The 18203-nt window shown below is 41.6% G+C and overlaps 1 protein-coding gene across 1 annotated transcript; it reads left to right on the top strand.

Annotated features, from left to right (window-relative positions):
• Positions 1–6658: 6658 nt before the first annotated feature.
• On the top strand, positions 6659–7155 carry LOC128583732 (60S ribosomal protein L27a-like). The gene has a single exon (XM_053588236.1). It carries the CDS (start codon positions 6660–6662, stop codon positions 7104–7106), a length of 447 nt encoding a protein of 148 aa, XP_053444211.1. The 5' UTR covers position 6659; the 3' UTR covers positions 7107–7155.
• Positions 7156–18203: the final 11048 nt, after the last annotated feature.

The raw sequence follows: 18203 nt of genomic DNA, 5'->3' as shown, positions 1-18203 counted from the left end.
TCCTTCAAAGCACCAGCATCTTTCACCTGGATAACTGCAACAGCTTCTTAACTGCCCTTCCCACCCACCCCCACTCTAGTGTTCACACACCACCCACGAGACTCTTTGAAATTTGTTGCTTCTCTTCTCAAACCTCCCTAACAGATGTTTCTCATGGGCCTGAGTGTGAAAGTCAGAGCCCTGACAACAGCCCGAGAGGGTACACGCCTGCCCGCCTGGAACCCAATCTACCCGCTTCTCCTTGGGTCACTCCCTTACTCCTTGGGTATGGCACCAGTTGTGCCCACCCGGCACATAGGCTCAACAATTACCAGCTCAGGGCCAATCTTGTTTCTCTCCCCACATCCCTTCTTCTGCCTGCAGGCTCTCCCCCAAGTAACCATGGGTCTTTCTCCTTGAGTCTCTGCTAAGCACCTCCTCATCATGGAGGCCTTCCCTGACTCCCTAATGTAAAATCTAACACGCACACACACTGCCCACCTCCTCCACTTTCTACCCTTGTCACTGCTTGGCATATTATATATTTGGTTTAATTTGTTTAATGCCTGTCTCCCCACTAGAATGTGTATTTTATGCAGGCAGGAATTTTCTTTTGTCACCCCTGCATCTCCAGTGCCTAGAACATAAAATGTGTTGAACTTGAGGAAGTAAGGCCCACAGCTGGTCAGTGCAGAGCTTGAGATAAACGATAGTTCTCTGGACCCTCCATCCAGGGCACTTCCCAATATCCCAGAAAGCATCTAGATACAGGGTGCAGATCACCTGAGGAAACAAGGGCTGCCCGTTTACCTAAACCAGAACTAAAAACCTGGGGAAGGGAGATTGGAATGACTGCTCCACACTTTGCATGGAAAATTCCTCCCTGTGGGACTCGGGTGTGGAAAGCCACCCAGACCTCCATTCTGTGTGCTGAAGGATCCACATGTGTTTAGGGGAGCCATGTGCAGATACCAGGGAGGCTGCCACAATCAGCAATGATCTTTGTAATTGGTACTCAAAGATCTACCAGGCTTGTTCTTACTACTAACAGGGAAATAAAATGAAACTTAACACAGGGAAATGTTCACGGGGAAGAGGGTGGGTTGATCAAGCAACCATTTGTCCCAGCTTCATGCCAGCCTCGCCTCTGGGCTGGTCCTTGCACCCAGAAGCAGCATCTAGATGTCCCGCCCAGTGGAGCCTGGCCTCAGCACAGACTCAAGCACTGACTGCAGGCTCTTAAAAGGCCCTTCCCCATCTCCTCACCATGGATACAACTCCAGAATGCAGGCCACATTAGTGTTAGGGCCACGTCAGCACTTTTATGAGGTCCTTGGGAAGATCTCTGACAGCAAAATGTGTGCGTTGTGACACCAAATGCAGGAGCTGACCTGATCATGAACCTGCTTCCCACTGGGTGATTCAGGACATCCAATTAGCAAGTGCCCCTCCCTTTCCTGGGTCATTTTCCATCTAAATAAAGCATCCTGCAACTCCTTCATTGTAAAAAATAGAACCCAATTGGCCTCCCATCTCACTCACCTCTGTCTCATTTCTCTGCTGGTCTTTATTTCAAAACTCCTCTAAAGCCCAACTGTGCTCACAACCTTTCTCCTTCCTCTGCTTTCTGGAATCCACCCCACTTGGATTTCTACTCTTTGGCTCTCCCAGCTTCTCTGGTCCAGGTGCCTCCCCTCTGCCAAATGCCCAGGTCAACTCTCAGCTGCTTTCACTAGATCATTTGACCCAGGTGACATGCCCCCTTCCTTAATGATGACCATGAGTAGGTCCCCTCTCTTCTCTTCCTCCTTTTTTGACCTCTCAATTTTGCAAATCCCCCAAATTTTGCCTATAACATCTCTTTTCTCTTATTCCTACTCATGTTAAGGTGATCTCATCCAGTTTCATGATTTTAATACATTTATAAATTTAGAACTCCTTAATTTTTATCTCTGTCTTAATACTCTCATGAACTTTCAGTCTCCCATACTCAACTAATCCACCCAACATCTCTGTCTGGATATCTACTCAGTATCTCAAACTGAACACACACAAAACAAAATGTTTTTCTCCTTCTTTTCCTTCCTACTTTCTTTCTTTCCTTTTTCCTTCCATCTTGCCTTCCTTCTCCCTTCTTTTCTTTCTTTTTCTTTTATCTGTAACAGACAATCTCAAACATCCACTTAAGTATAACAGACAGACAGGACAGACTGGTGTAACAAATCCCCATCTACCCACCACATAGGGTCAACAATTACCAACTCAGGGCCAATCTTGTTTCTCTCCCCCCAACACCCTGAATGATTTTGAAGCTGTCCTAGACAGAGATGTTGCATCATTTCATCTGTATATACAGAGAGTGACAAAAAATGTGTACACATTTTAAGAAAGGAAAAAACTGTATTAAAATTGTAATACTCAACATATACCAAGGACAAAAGATAAATGTAAGTCATCTTGAGCATCTCTTATAATCGCAGAAGTCACATGTGACTTGAGTATTATAGTAGTGGACTTTGGACACCTAGCTTGGGACAGTGAGGAGCTGAGAGACCTCTCCTTTCCCCTCTCATGTAGGGGAATATAGTGTTGACTCCTGATCTTACTACACCTGGTGAAATGTCACCAATGGGAAATGTCCCTTCTTAGTCTTCTATAAGATATGCCTCATCCAATTTGCAGTCAAGTCAGGATTCAGCATTGAAGCATAAGCAAGAATGTTTATTCCAGAGAGCTGGAAGGGATGATGATATAAAGGTGAAGAAACAATGTGAGGAGGAGAAATATGCAGTCATGGGTATCCATAAATATTATACAAGGGAATCCAAAAGTCTCTGTGTTCATCTAGATGCCACACAAAGCTGAGGGAGGCCCTTGGCCCTTGGAACATCCCATCAAGAGCCTGTAGGTGTCCAGGTGTGCATTTCAGAGTCTACATTTTCTTCACAGCCAGCCTGATCTCTGCCCTTACCATAGCATTCAGGTGGAGAAATTTAAATTATTAGTTTACAATAATCCTAAACAATTGTGGGTTTTCTTCTAGACTGCCCAGTGTGGATCACTTGCCATGGGAAATCTGGCCATCCCCTTATGACAGGTCTCCCTGGCACTAGACTGGAGCTTTTGAGGTGAATCCATGCAGGATGGAGACTCAGTGGCATTGGGGGTGACAGAGGACTCAGGGGTGTGTGGCAGTGCCCTGAGCATACTCACCAAAGCCCTCTGCCTGTTCTGCTTGCAGCAAACTCGCCCCTGCTTCCCCTATGCTCATCCGCTGGAGTGGACAAGACTGCTTAGTACCTTCCCCTCTCCCTCATCCCCTTCCTCCTCCTCCCCTGCCCTTCTCCCTTGAAATGCTGTCTGTACCTTAAGAAACAGAGAAAACACACACGACTTTACTCAGCTTGTTTAGGGGAATCTCAGTGGAAAAGATTTAGCTAGGGTCTAAGGCAGGAGCAGCCCCCTATCTTCCAGGTGAATGGGAAGCCCAGGCTGGAGTTTTAGGAACCGGGATAATCAGGACATAAACTCCAGAATGCTTCCTGACGAGGAGGCAGTTCCTGTGTGTGGCCACACGAGGGCGCGCATGAGGTGGAGTTGGGGATAATACAAAGGGCTGGACGTTTGCCAGATGCAGTGCCCAGGAGCGCCTCCAGGGGCGCCATCTCTCCACAGGGTCTGGCCCAGCGTCCGCTGCTAGGCGGGGTACTACCTGAGCAAGCTCAGAGGCGGAGACAGGCTGGCGGCCCCCTGACCCCAGCTCTCCAAGAAGCCACCTGGGCCTGGAAATCAGGAAGCCACAATGGGCTGAAGCCTGGAGGCCCTTCTCAGGCAGCTCCTGTCTGTAATGGCCCCCAAGGACTCCCGCTCTGTCCTGGGAAATACCTGGCATAGTATATCTCATCCCCCAGTGAGGGAGGGTGCAGAAATGAATTTAATTTGATTCAGTACTGTGACATTTCTTGTATCCAAGATTTTGTGCAGCAACTTCATGCTCACTTCATGCATAATGTATATAAACTGAATAATACGCATCCACAAACTGTTTTTCCTACACTTTCATTTTATGGAGGACAGGAAAATGGCCTTAGGGCAACGTCTGGGGCTTAGAAATGTGTAGAAAGTTGCCAAGGAAGAGGGTCACTGGGTCCTGTCAGAAGTAGAATCCTGCCTGTTTAAAAGGTGGAGCTGTTTCCCTGGAGCGATTCTGGAGCCCCAAGGTGAGAACTTTCCCTCTGAGACTGAGCAGTCAGAAAAGGGAAAGCATGGTCTGCCCAAAGGCTGATGAGAGTACTACACCCTCCCCAGTGCCAGGGACAGCAGGTGGCTGCAGGTGGTTCTGGCATTTTCCACTGCTTACTAGGAAGAAAAACGTTTAATAAAACACAGCACTCGTTTGTCCCTCAGTGGGCCTGAGGTCCAGGCACTGCCAGCGATACTGATTCCTGTTTATTTCAACGCTCCTTTTGGCGTGTTTCTTGTTTTGCTGAATGGGAGAAAGAAATGTGTTTATTGCTAAATGAAAAAAGGGAAAAGGCCACATCTTGTCCTGACAATGCAGTGAGAAAGGCCTCACTGCCTCCCCCGCAGGTGGGATTACTCACTCCTTTCAGGGCCAGATTTGTGAAATTTCCTGCTATGCTGGCCCCTGAGGGCTTGGACCACATCCCAAGGTTCCGGGATCTGTAGGTAACTGTGCCAGCAGCAGATGGAACTTGTAAGTAACAGAATATAAATGTTCGACTTGATTGGGAGCTTGATCTCCTCAGTTCACAGAGCGGGAAGGCGGGCCCAGAAGGGCAGGTGAGGAAATTTAAGCCACAAGCAATGCGAGTGTTACTGTTTTTTCACCATTGCTCTTACTCACCAGGGAAGTGGGTGGCATGTGAAATCTCTGACGTTTGTTTTCAAAATGTTTGGAAACATGGATAAGTAAAAACTACTGCTGTCCAAGAAGAAGAAAATAAAGGCCACCTGTAATTCCCTCATCAAGAAACGTAGAAATAACTTCTGTTAGTGCTCTGGAATATATCCTCTGTCACACTGCCTCTAAGCTTGTTCCTCTCACTCCTTCTTTCTCTAATTCTATGCCAAACACCAGAGAAAACACAGTTTCCAAGCACACATATAAAGATTACAACATTGCCCATTACCAGGTTGCAAAGGGCTACTAAACAAATTCCAAACAATCAATTTAAAACAGATCATGTTCTCAGAACATAATGCAAAAAAAAATCAGAAGTAAATGACAAAGGGATGGTTTATAAAACATTACTGGAAACTGAATAAGAGAATATTAAATTTTAAAAGGTAAATAAAACATCGCAAATTACTAAGTACATAGAATACCAGTGAAATGGGAATGTATCAAAATTTATGGGACTTAAAGCAGTAGACAGAAGGACATCTGCAACTTCAAACACAGGTTAAATGGTTAATTCAAGAAGTTGGAATAAAAAAAAAAGAAGTTGAAATAAGAGCAACAGCAAGCAAATCCTAGAAACAAGAAGAAAAATAAATTAGGACAAAAACCAATGAAGTGAGTAGAGAAAAAAAAAGCAGGGAAAAAAAAAACCTGACAGGATCAAAAGCTAATGCTTCGAAAAGATTAATCACATAAAATTCTGGCAACACTGATCAAGAAAAGGAGTGAGAAAGTAAAATTGCAAATAGATAAAATCTGCAATGTAAAAGGGAGAAACAATTACAGATACAACAAAGATGAAAATAAGGAAAAAACAATAACCTCTTAGAAGTAGCCTGGTAAAAATATCAAACCTAAATCTGGTCAAGAGTTGAGATTTAATTACCAGTGTACAGAATACAGGGAACAGGGAACATGTTAAACTAGAGATTCAATCATGGGACTCTCCCACGGGTCCTCGAACTTTTTAAACACTGTCCCTTAGACCGTTGGAGGGCCAGACTACAGTTTAAAAAAAAACAAACTATGAACAAATTCCTATGCACACTGCACATATCTTATTTTGAAGTAAAAAAACAAAATGGGAACAAATACAACCACACTGCCTCATGTGGCCGTAGTTTGAGGACCCCTGCTAGGCAAATGAACCAATTTCTCTAGAAGGAAGCAAAACAGAAAGCTACAGGGGAAGAGAGGTCATGAGTGATTAAAAGACATGAGTGCAATGTGTAGACTTTATTTGGATTCTGATTAAAATAACAAACTTTACCAAAAAAGAAAAAAAAGAAAAGACATTTGTGAGACAATTGGAAGCTTAAACACTAATTGAAAGTTTTTTGGTGTTGAAGACACATGGGAGGTAGTAATGGCATTGCAGATAGGTTGAAAAAGATAGTCCTTATCTTTGGAAGATTTCCATTTGGTGCATTTGCAGATGTCATGGTGCTATAGCTGAGATTTGCTTCAAGGTATTATGAAGAGATTTTGGTGGGGCTATAAATGAAACAAGATTTGTCATGAATTGACAGCTGTTGAAGCAGCAGGAGCTTATTATTAACCTACTCATGTATGGATGTATCTAAGGTTTTCTAAAAGTAAAGTTTTTAAAGTATTATGGACAACTTTATGCTAACCAATGTGAACGTCTAGACATTGTTGGTAAATTTCTGGGGAAATATGAAATGCCAAGACATAGAATATTTGAATAAACCAATAAGCATCAAAGAGATTGAAAGGGTAGGTCTCGGCCGCCGACATGCCATCCAGATTGAGGAAGACCCGGAAGCTTCGGGGCCACGTGAGCCACGGCCATGGCCATATCGACAAACACAGGAAGCACCCAGGAGGCCGAGGTAATGCTGGTGGCATGCATCATCACAGGATTAACTTCAACAAATATCACCCAGTTTACTTTGGGAAAGTTGGTATGAGGCATTACCACTTAAAGAGGAACCAGAGCTACTGCCCAACTGTCAACCTTGATAAACTGTGGACATTGGTCAGTGAACGAACACGGGTAAATGCTGCCAAAAACAAGGCAGGAGTTGCTCCCATCATTGATGTAGTACGATCGGGCTACTACAAAGTTCTGGGGAAGGGAAAACTCCCAAAGCAGCCAGTCATTGTGAAGGCCAAATTCTTCAGCAGAAGAGCTGAAGAGAAGATTAAGGGTGTTGGAGGGGCTTGTGTCCTGGTGGCTTGAAGCCAAATGGAGGGGAGGTTCATTAAATGCTATTTCCTTGTGGTCTGAGTATAGGTTCTTTGGTGGCATCTCTGCCTTACCTGCATATTGGGAGTCCACTTAACAGTTTTACTAAGGATATGAGGGCATGGTTCCTGCTGATTACCCTCAAAGTGTGCATAGTAAAAATAGAACCAACACTTAGAGGCAAAAGTGAGAATGATACCTATTGATAATTGAAGTACCTATTAAAAGGACCATTTGTGTTGCACTTCGAATTTTACAGTGAGTGGGAGAATGCCACTGTTCCACATGGCTCAAAGGGAACAGGGCTTCCATACATGTTAAAAGTGGGCTAGATTCCAGAGAGCAGTTGTCATGAGATTCATAGGTCCCTGTGCATCAGGATCTTCAAAGATTTAATCATGAAATGTAAGTTTTCTTTCTAGTCTGAAATATATGTCAGAGAAAATTGGGAAAAAAAAAAAAAAAGAAAGAAATTGAAAGGGTAATCAAAAGCTCCAGGCCCAGAGAGTTTTATAGATGTGTTCTGCCCAACTGTTAGTGGACAGATAATCTTTTATCTCATCACAAATTATTCCCATAAAAAGAGAAAACTTTCCAGCATTTTTTATGAAGCTAATAATAGTTTGATTCAAATTGGATTGAGAAAAAATTGGATTGAGTTGATATAAAGAAAAAAATGACAGGTTCATTTCACTTATGAAAGAGACTGCAAAAATACTATATAAAATGTCAGCTGAACTTGATAACAATATACTAAAAATCAGATATGGTTTACACCAGCAGTATAAGGAAGATTTATAGGAGAATGTGTCAGGGATATTCATGACAGTAAAGAGTATACAAGAAAAAAAGTTTTAGTTCAAGAGTTGCAAGATACCATTAACAAAGTTGAAGAACTATTAGGATTTTACAATTAAAAATCTTAGCAAACTAAGTGCTGTGAACTGAATGATTGTGTCCCCCCACCAAATTTATATATTGAAATCTAATTCCCAATGTGATGATGTTAGGAGGAAGAAACTTTGGAAGATCATTAGGTTGTGAGGTAAAGCCCTTATGAGTAGGATTAGTTAGTGCCCCATAGGAGCTGAAAACAATATAGTTTCTTCTTCCACATGTGAAGATAAAGAGAGAAGATGCCTTCTATGAACCAGGAAGTTGGCCCTCACCCTATACCAAATCTTCCTACACCTTGATCTTGGATTTTCCAGATTACAGAACTGTGAAAAATTTATGCTATTTAAAGGTCACCAGTTTAAGATATTGTGTTAGAGCAAGCAGCCTGTCTTAGTCCAAGACACTAAGAATAATAAAGAAATTCTTTGAATTGGAACCAAAAAAATCTATAGTAAACATTTTTCTTATGGAGAAAATTCAGGGCTGAACTCTGACCATTGTTTTCACATTCCCAAATTCCTTTCTAAGAGGCCTGATGAGTCATGCCCTACAAATCATAAAATCTTATTACAATGAGTCTTTTATTTATTTACATATTTTGAGAGAGAGTCTCACTTTCTCACCCAGGGTAGAGTGCCCTGAAGTATAGCTCACAGAGACCTCTAATTCTTGGGCTCCAGCGATTCTCTTGCCTCAGCCTCCCAAGTAGCTGGGACAACAGGTGCCCACCACAACACCTGGCTATTTTTAGAGACAGAGGTCTCCCTTTGGCTAAGGCTGGTCTCAAACTCATAAGCTCATCCACTCCACCCACCTCAGCCTCCCGAAGTGCTAGGATTACAGACATGAGCCACTGCACCTGACCTAACAAGCCTTTTATTAACTTAATATAATGTATCTTACTTTCCAGCCTGACTCTGAATAGCAACACGTGAGATTGCAGACCCCCTTATTTTAACTCAAGTATTCCTTTCTAAGGACTCCAGGTCATTAGACAAAACTTAAGTCTTTCAGCCAATTGCCAACTAAAAAATTCCTATAGCCCATCTATGACTGTAAGCCCCTACTTCAAGATCGCCTACCTTTTTGGACCTAAGCAATATATCCCTTCCATGTATTGATTTATGGTTTTATCTGTAATTTCTATCTCCATGAATATATAAAACCAAACGCCTCAGGTGCATGTTTTCAAGACCTGTTGAGACTATGCTTCCCAGGCCATAGTCAGACACATAATTCAACTCAAAATAGACCTCTTCGATATTTTGGCACAATTTGGGTTTTTCCATCAACAATATTTAGGCACATTCCCTTTAAGACCAGAAAGAAGGGCGGTACCTGTGGCTCAGTGAGCAGGGTGCAGGCCCCATATACTGAGGGTGGTGGGTTCAAACCCCGCCCCAGTCAAACTGCAACAAAAAATAGCCAGGTGTTGTGGTGGGTGCCTGTGGTCCCAGCTACTGGGGAGGCTGAGGCAAGAAAATCACCTAAGCCCAGGAGTTGGAGGTTGCTGTGAGTTGTGACGCCACAGCATTCTACCGAGGGCAACAAAATGAGACTGTCTTTAAAAAAAATAAATAAATAAAATTTAAAAAAAAAGACCAGAAAGAAGACAAAAATGCACTATTACTGCTACTGTAGAACTTAATGCTGGAAATCTAAACTAATGATGTAGGAAAATATTTTTTTCAAAGGTTTAGTAACTTGAGGCTCGGCGCCTATGGCTCAAGCAGCTAAGGCGCCAGCCACAGACACCTGAGCTGGTGGGTTTGAATCCAGCCCGGGTCCAGCCTGGCCCACCAAACAACAATGACGGCTGCAACCCAAAAATAGCCACGTGTTGTGGCAGGCACCTGTAGTCCCAGCTACTTGGGAGGCTGAGGCAGGAGACTCTCTTGAGTCCAAGAGTTGGGTTGCTGTGAGGTGTGATGCCACAGCACTCTACCCAGGGCGACAGCTTGAAGCTCTGTCTCAAAAGAAAAGGAAAAAAAAGGTTTAGTAATTTGAAAGGAAAGGAAGAGATAATTATTTGTAGACAATATGCTCATCTACATAGGAAAAAAAAATCCCAACAGAACAATGAACCTATTGCAACTAATAACATGTAATAAAATGTGGCAAGGTTATCAGAAATAAGATCAATTTACAAAAATTTCTAACATTTCTCTACACCAGTGATTTTCAACTAGAAATGATTTTGCTCTTCAGGTACAATTGACAAATTTAGTCAATAAAAATATAGGATGCCTGGTAAAATGTGAGAATCAGAAAAATTACTTAGTATAAATTTGTCCCATGCAATATCTGGGATAAAATACTGAGTGTGCTGTATTTTGTCCATCAACCCTGTGGGGACTTTAGCATCTGAAGGTATTTATTTTATCACAGCTGGGGTTGGAGGGCTATTGTCATCAGATAGATATAAGCCAAGGATGCTGCCACATACCCTTCAATGTGCAGGATGGCACCCCCCACAATAAAGAATTATCCAGCCCAAAATGTCAATGATGCTGAGGTTGAAAAATCATGCTGTACACTATAATAACCAACCAGAAACTATAATAAAATCAAGGACTAAGCACAGCAACTACAAACTTTGCAGACATTAACTTAATTCACAAAACCTCCACAAAGAAAACTGTTTCTCCACAGAGAAACTGATCACAGGCAGAAAGTGTGTTATGAATATACAGAGAGATATTCTATGCCCTTGTGAGTATTTTAATGGTCAGTTCTATCATCCAAATCAGTAAATTTATTAACAGTGCAATAAAAAAAATTTTTTTTTTTTTTTGGAGATAGAGTCAAACTCTGTCACCCCTGGATAGAATGCTCTGGTATCACAGCTCATAGCAACTTCTTGGACTCAGGCAATCCTCGTGCCTCAGCCTCCCAAGTTGCTGGGACTTCAGGCACCCACGCCAATGCCTGGCTAATTGTTCTATTTCTAGTAGAGACGGGGTCTCGCTTTTGCTCAGGCTGGTCTTGAACACCTGAGCTCAAGCAGTACTCCCGCCTTGGCCTCCCAGAGTGCTAGGATTACAGGGGTGAGCCACCACACCTGGCCTCAAATTTTTTTTAATTCATACATTTATTCAATCAAAGTTAAAATGAGTGAGTTGGAGCCACCTATGGAAATACATCAAAAAATTATAACATTGAGTAGAGCAAATCTTTGGCAGAAAAACTTTCCAATCGACATATAGGCTGGATTTTTTTCTAATAATCTTACTCTTAGATAATCTTATTCTAAAATTTACATGGAGGAATAAAGGGCCATGAATTGCACAGTCAACTTTGAGGAAGAAGTAAGACTAGCCCTGCTAGATTATTAAAGTGCTCTACCAAGCCCTATTAATAGAAACAGTATGTTATTGGCCCAAGAACAAATAAAACAGATCAAGGGAACAGATGTGAGGAAGAACCAGGCGGCCACAGAGGCCGGCATATAGACAGGGGCCACAAGACTGGCAAAAAGCCTGGTAACTTTTCAGAAACTAGTGTTTGCTTCTGCTTCTGTAAATCCCACACTGCCTTCCTGCACATGCACTTTGGTACGTGTTTTACAATCTCCAGTGAGGGGCAATATGATAATTCCTTTGTTTGTCTACATGTGAGTCCTGTAAAAGGACAAGGACAGAACAGACTGGGTAGCTTGGCTATTCTGGATGCAAGACCACTGAGGCTCCACTGGCTGAAATAAAAAGCCCTTCTTCCTTATTTCGGTGGTGGGGTGATTCTTTCACTCTGCCAAGCCCTCATCTTCCTAAAACAAAGGAACACTCAGACACAGACCCTGTCAAACTTAGAATGTTTCAGAAAAAGTGTCCCAGGTCAGCAAGAAAAGATACAATATTAATAAGGCACTAGTAACACAGAAAAAATAAAATAAAATTAGACCTTGCCTAATATTATCTAGAAAGATAGATCTCTGAGGGCTTTATTAATCCTTTAAGGTAAAAACTGTGCCTTTAAATAAAATTAATAGGTTATATTAGTGGTCTAAAAGTAAGAAAGGTCGAAAGTATAAACCATAAAGCAAGAATGATCGGTGGATTTTAATTACACCAAAAGAAAGGATTCCTAGTTGACAAAGAACACCATGGACAAAATTAACAGGTTGGGAGAAGATTGCGATATCTAAAGCCAAGAAGGGGCTAATAGCTAAATTAAACAAGGAACTCTAACAAATCAGGAAGAAAAAAAAAATCTGTTTGAAAAATGAACAATGAATATGAAAAGGCAATTAAGGAAAATCCAAAAGGCTAAGAAACATATGAAGAGATGCTCTAGTGCATAGTAATTAGAGAAATGTAAAACAACCAAAAGATCTCACTGTACACTCCACAGATTAACAACTAGAAAGCTGGATAATGAGTGTTAGCAGAGATTTGCTGCTAGTGGCATCAAGGGCTGAGGCAGCTTTTCAGGAGAGCAATCTAGGAGTTTGGAGGTCAAATGAAACAAATGTACACCCTATGATCCAGTTTATCCTGCTCCTGGGTAGATGCCCAGAGAGATTATTAAAAAAATGATTATGGGAACATGTGCAAAGATGCTCATTGCAATGTTTGTGCAAATGGAGTTGAGGCAGTGCACATGTCCACTAAGTAAAGAATGGATGGGGACATATTTTACATCCACACAAAAGGATATTATGTGGCAACTGGATGTAATGAATTAGATGTACACATAAGAGCATCTGTCAAAAGCATAGTGCTTTGTGGGAATGAAAGAGACTTTTAACCAATAGCATTTTGTAAATTAAAAAGAAATCTTGTACTCAAAACGATACATGCTCAATAAAGACACATAGAAAGAGAAGTTGCACATCAGGTACAATGACATAGTTTCCAATTGTTAAGTGGAGAACAAGAAATGAAGATAAAAAGGAATAAGGAAATAAAAAAACAAGAAGGGTTTGTGCAAAGGCTAAAAAAATGCCCCGAATGAAGCAGAAATACGATCAATTTAGCCTCTGCACCTGGGACCCAAATTAAAGGAAACAGCAGAAAAAGAAAAAAGGCTCAATGGACTCGCAGAAGCAGGAAAAGCAATTTCCAAGGTGGCAAGCAACTTAGGTGCAGACCATCCCTTTGTTTGATGGTATGAGGTGGAGAGGGAAAGTTTCCTTCATTACCCTCTGATGTTTTGCTGAGAATGAACTGACAAAAGGCAGATTAGCAGGAGAATAAACAGGCATACAAATTTATTTTAATATGCATAACATGGGGAATCACAGAAGGATTACCCAATAACTCAACAAAGGTGCAGATGTTTCTATACCCTTCTTCCTAGGGAAAGGGAGATGGGGGAAATGTGATTTTTTGAGGAAGTGATTATTAAGGCGAATGAATGGACCCTGGAGACAAAAATTAACTTGTAAATTATTTTCTTTGGAATTTGAATAAGCCTGAAGGACAGACACTATCTGGTGAAAAAGTCCATTCACTGTGTGGTTGCATTCTTGGCCTTCTTTTCTGCAGCAGATGATGAGATTTCCAGGAGGGAATGGAGAACAATTGTATTCTTACTGGGTCCAGTCTCTATAAAGGTTAAGGAATATCAGAGAAAAGCCTCATCCTGTACTTTGGGAGAGACAGAGAGGGAAGATTAGAAAGACCTTGAGGCTGCTTCTTCAGTTCAACATGTCAAAACTCCGTATTTGGGGGCATTGTTTTCTGAGCCCCAACTTTCCCCTGTCTTAATGTCCCTAGAAGTTCTATATATTAAAAATTCAGTTGGTAGTTGTGGAGGAAAAAGTGGAGTTAGTGCTGGGAGGCAAAGGATTTCTTTTTCTTTTCTTTTTTTTTTTTTTTTGAGACACAGTCTAACTTATTAACCCTCGGTAGAGTGCTCTGGCTTCACAGCTCACAGCAACCTCCAAATCCTTGGGCTTAGGCGATTCTCTTGCCTCAGCCTCCTGAGTAGGTGGGACTACAGGTGCCCACCACAACACCCAGCTATTTTTTTGTTGCAGTTTGGCCAGGGTTGGGTTTGAACCCACCACCCTCAGTATATGGGGCCAGTACCTTACCCACTGAGCCACAGGCGCCACCTGAGACAAAGGATTTCATTCAACCAGTTTCCCCATTCCAGGGAACAGACTAGTCCAGTTACATAGCTGTCTTTTCACAGATAGAAAAGCTAGTCCTTTATATATGATATATGAAAACAGATCTTTGACAAGAGGTATTTCTATGGAAACAGAAGAAAAACAAAGGTTAATATTCGGAATAGTCTATAAACTAGTTTCTTTGAAGTCTGGAAGGCAGTCAGTTGAGAAGATTAGTGGCGATCAGACAGACTTTTATGGTTTGCGGTTTGTGTGTACAAAGTATAAGCTATTGGGGTAATTTTTTTTGAAAGCCATGTTGACTGACTAGCTTCAGCCTTAGGAAGAAGGCAGTTTTAATTTTTAGTGATTTCAAGTCAGAAAAATTGGAAACATTAGTTTGAAGACTTACAGTAGATATTAGAGGAAACCATAAGCAATATGGATCCAGTTCAAACTGCAAGTAAAGGATAAAACACACACACACACAAATGAACTAAAATCTACAGGTTTTCCTCATAAACATAATTTTTTCCCTCTAGTCCTCCCATTTCTGCTAAAGATAATCATGGTAAGAATAATTTATTGTCAAAATATGTTTAGTCTTTGGTCTGATTATTTACATAAGTTTATCAAGAATGATGATTGACCATCAAGAATGATAATTGACCATATGAAAGCACATGTAGCGAAATAGGATGGAGTTATTCAGGCTAGCGCTGAGACGACACAGCTGGTCTGGTCAGTTTAGGTCCTACGTGACCTTCACCTCGTGTCTCCCATTCTTGCTGTTTTGTAAATCCAGCTTTAATCTAAAAGTGTATATATCTTGAGTAGTTTAGGGCAATTGATTTAGAAGATTAGCATTTGAATTAAAATGTTGTTTTGGCTCATGGGTTATGCTGATTATAGTTAATTATGGGTCATGCATTTTTGTTTAAGATAAAGATTAACATGATTTTTACTTTGAACTTGCATATATAAAACTGTAGTTTTGGAAATGGAAGAACATAATAGTCTTGAAGAGGCTACTCTTACTATTCTCTAGAATTGCCAACCTCCTGACAAATAAAGTTTGGTGGACCTATCCCGGTTTCTGCATATTGGCTAACAGTGACAGGCAGCTGGACCCTCCTCATCTGACAACACAAATAGGTTCTTTTCAAGTTGGCTTTGCTGGAACTTTTCATAAGGAATCTCAAATTAGACTTTTAAGCCTCTTAAGGCTCAGGAGCCAAGCCAAGGACTCAACTGTAAGACTGTATCTGTAATCCCTGTGCAATCAAGGTGAATTTCTTTCTTCTCAAGGTCCCCAAAACATCTTGATATTTCTGGGTCTATCAGAAAGTGACATTCTTGCTGTAAGGCTAGGAACCCTATAAAGTAACCATGTAGCTGCTACCAGATGGCTCTGAAGGGAGGACCTGTACAGATTCCAGATTCACTTAGTGACTACCGAGCTCAAGACAGAGGACAGAGATATGAAGACCACACCTGGAGGATCCAATATCTTTTAGCATGGCCAGGAGGCAGAGTTGGGACAGGGACGATGGAGCCACATGGGGCTTGGTTCTGCCCTGTGCTGCAGACTTAGATGTCCCCAGTCCTTACCATGGCTACCTATCTAGACCCTAGGTTTCAGAGACTCAAAACCAAAGACATAAGTTCACATGGTGTTACCCGACGAAGAGAGTCCAGCCACCTGTCACTGTCAGCCAAATGCAGAAATGGGGATTAGATCCAAAGAGCTTTTTTGTCAGAGGGCTGTCCAGCAGTTCTGGAGAACAGTGAGAGTAGTCTCTTACAGCCTGTTCTCTCTTTCCATTTCTAAAACCACAGTTTTATAAGTTCAAAGCAAAACCCACATTAGCCCTTATCTTAAACAACAATGATTAACCCTTATCTTAAACAATAATAATTAACCTCATCTTAAACAATAATAATCATCATAACCCATGACCCATAATAAATAATAATCAGCATGTATAATCCATCACCCAAAACAACATTTCAACTCAAATGTTAATCTCCTAAATCAATTGCCCTAAATTTACAAAACAAGGATGGAAAACATGAAAGGAAGGTCATGTAGGACCTAAACTAACTAGGCCACCTGTGCTGTGACTCCATCTTATTCTCACTACAAGTGCTCTCAACAGCAAGATGTGTGTAAAGTTTCAGGGGAGCACAACAGCCAGCCCTCACAGCTTTAGCTTACGGACAAATCAAGCAAGTAAAAAACTATCACAGAAGCAAGTTTAATGATCTTATAACATCCGGTAGAGATAGCACAACCCTGTCTAACCAATGGATCCAGGCAAAAATGTCTGAATTAACACTGACAATTTTTTTTTTTTGAGAGTCTTAGTATGTTGCCCTCAGTAGAGTGCTATGGCGTCACAGCTCACAGCAACCTCCAACTCTTGGGCTTAAGCGATTCTTTTGCCTCAGCCTCCCAAGTAGCTGGGACAACAGGTGCCTGCCACAACGCCCAGCTATTTTTTTGTTGCAGTTGTCATTTTTGTTTTGCTGGCCCGGTTCAGGTTCTAACCCGCCACCCTCACTCAGTGCATGTGGCCAGTGCCGTAACCACTGTGCTATAGGCACCGAGCCTAACGCTGACACTGTTGAAGACCATTTCTATTTCATTTCATCAACAATTTTAAAACTAGCCTTATTTATCCAAGATTTACTAAAGTCAAATGAGCTCGAAAAGCATTTGGGGTTTAGTGAGTGGAAGAACATGTCTTGGAGGATCCAGTTTAGGGAGTGTTTAAGGTTCCCAGAAGGCCAATAAAGTTCTAGTTAATAAGGGTTTGAAAAACAGGGTTCTAGTCAACTAAGAAGTTTCCCTGAGAGGAACAGGATCTGAAAGAGAACTGAGAAGCTTTGGAGGGAAAAAACAATCTGAATATCAGCTTTTCATTAAGCTGCCTTCTGACCAGATAGGTCCTTTTGAAAAATTATTTTAGATATACAAGCAACAAACTTTCTGCCTCATGAGCTGACTGGCTTTTGCTGAGGGAATTGGTGCTGGTAGCTGCAGGAGGAGCACGTCCCCCTGAGCCTTGGAGGGGAGCCATGCCAGCTCATGGCCTTACTCCCCCAGCTGGTGGAGACAGCAAGATAAATAGGAGGGGGAAAGGGAGGAGTTGCCATCCCATTCTAAATATAAACCAAAGTTTTAAACCAGGGGTATACCATCAAATAACAAAAAATAAGCACACATGAGACTAAAACAAAGAAGCCATTTGTGACTTTAGCCAAGTTTCCAAAGAGGGAGCAAAAAAAAATCTAGACTTCTCCCAAAGACAACTTAAAGAAAGGAACGTTTCACTAGCTACAGATGGCATGTAAAAATCAGAGGTAGCTTTCCAGGTTTAGCAGACTATAGGCATATGAGGTATTTTTTAAATGGATGCAGAAGATCAGCCCCCATGATGAAAACATCAGACTCTCTGAACCTAGGGCTGGTCCATACAAATGCTTTTCTCCTATTAATCTGAAATTGGATAACAAAGAGGCAGTGATTTTTACTGTCTGCTCAAATGGATCCTACAGACACCTGGGAGTCTGACTGGTGAGACTTTTTACCCTTTGTGCCAGTTTGTCAGGTTCTCGGTGTCTTTGTGGCTTCCAGAAGAGCAGAGCAGATGTGGTTTATCCTGTTCACAGTGTCCAATCTATAGAATAAAGAGGGAAAGCTTCCCCTTTCACTCATGGAGGGTTTGCTGGAAGTGAACTGACAACAGGCTGATTAATAGGAGAAAAAGACATACAACTTATTTGACTGTGCATAGCAGAGGGCAGGAAGTGGCAGGGAGATTATCCAATAAGCCAGTGAGGTCCACATGCTTATATTCCCTTCTTCACAGGGGAAGGAGAGATGGGAGAAATGCCACAATTTTTCTGAGTGGTAGTAAGTGATTATTGGGAAGAATGAACATACCTGGGAGATAGCAATTAACTTGTAAATCATGATTCTCTATGTAGTTTGAATAAGCCTGAGAGGTAGACATTATCTTGTGAAAAAGTCTGCCCAAGTGTATTTCCATTCCTGTCTTCTCTTCTGCAATAAGACTAGTTCTCATGCAGATAAAGGAGTATCAGACAAAAGCTTCTTCCTATGCTTTGGGAAA

Source organism: Nycticebus coucang, chromosome 4 (assembly GCF_027406575.1).
Source record: "Nycticebus coucang isolate mNycCou1 chromosome 4, mNycCou1.pri, whole genome shotgun sequence".
Lineage (NCBI taxonomy): Eukaryota > Metazoa > Chordata > Mammalia > Primates > Lorisidae > Nycticebus > Nycticebus coucang.
This window is presented reverse-complemented; position numbering and strand designations above follow the sequence as displayed.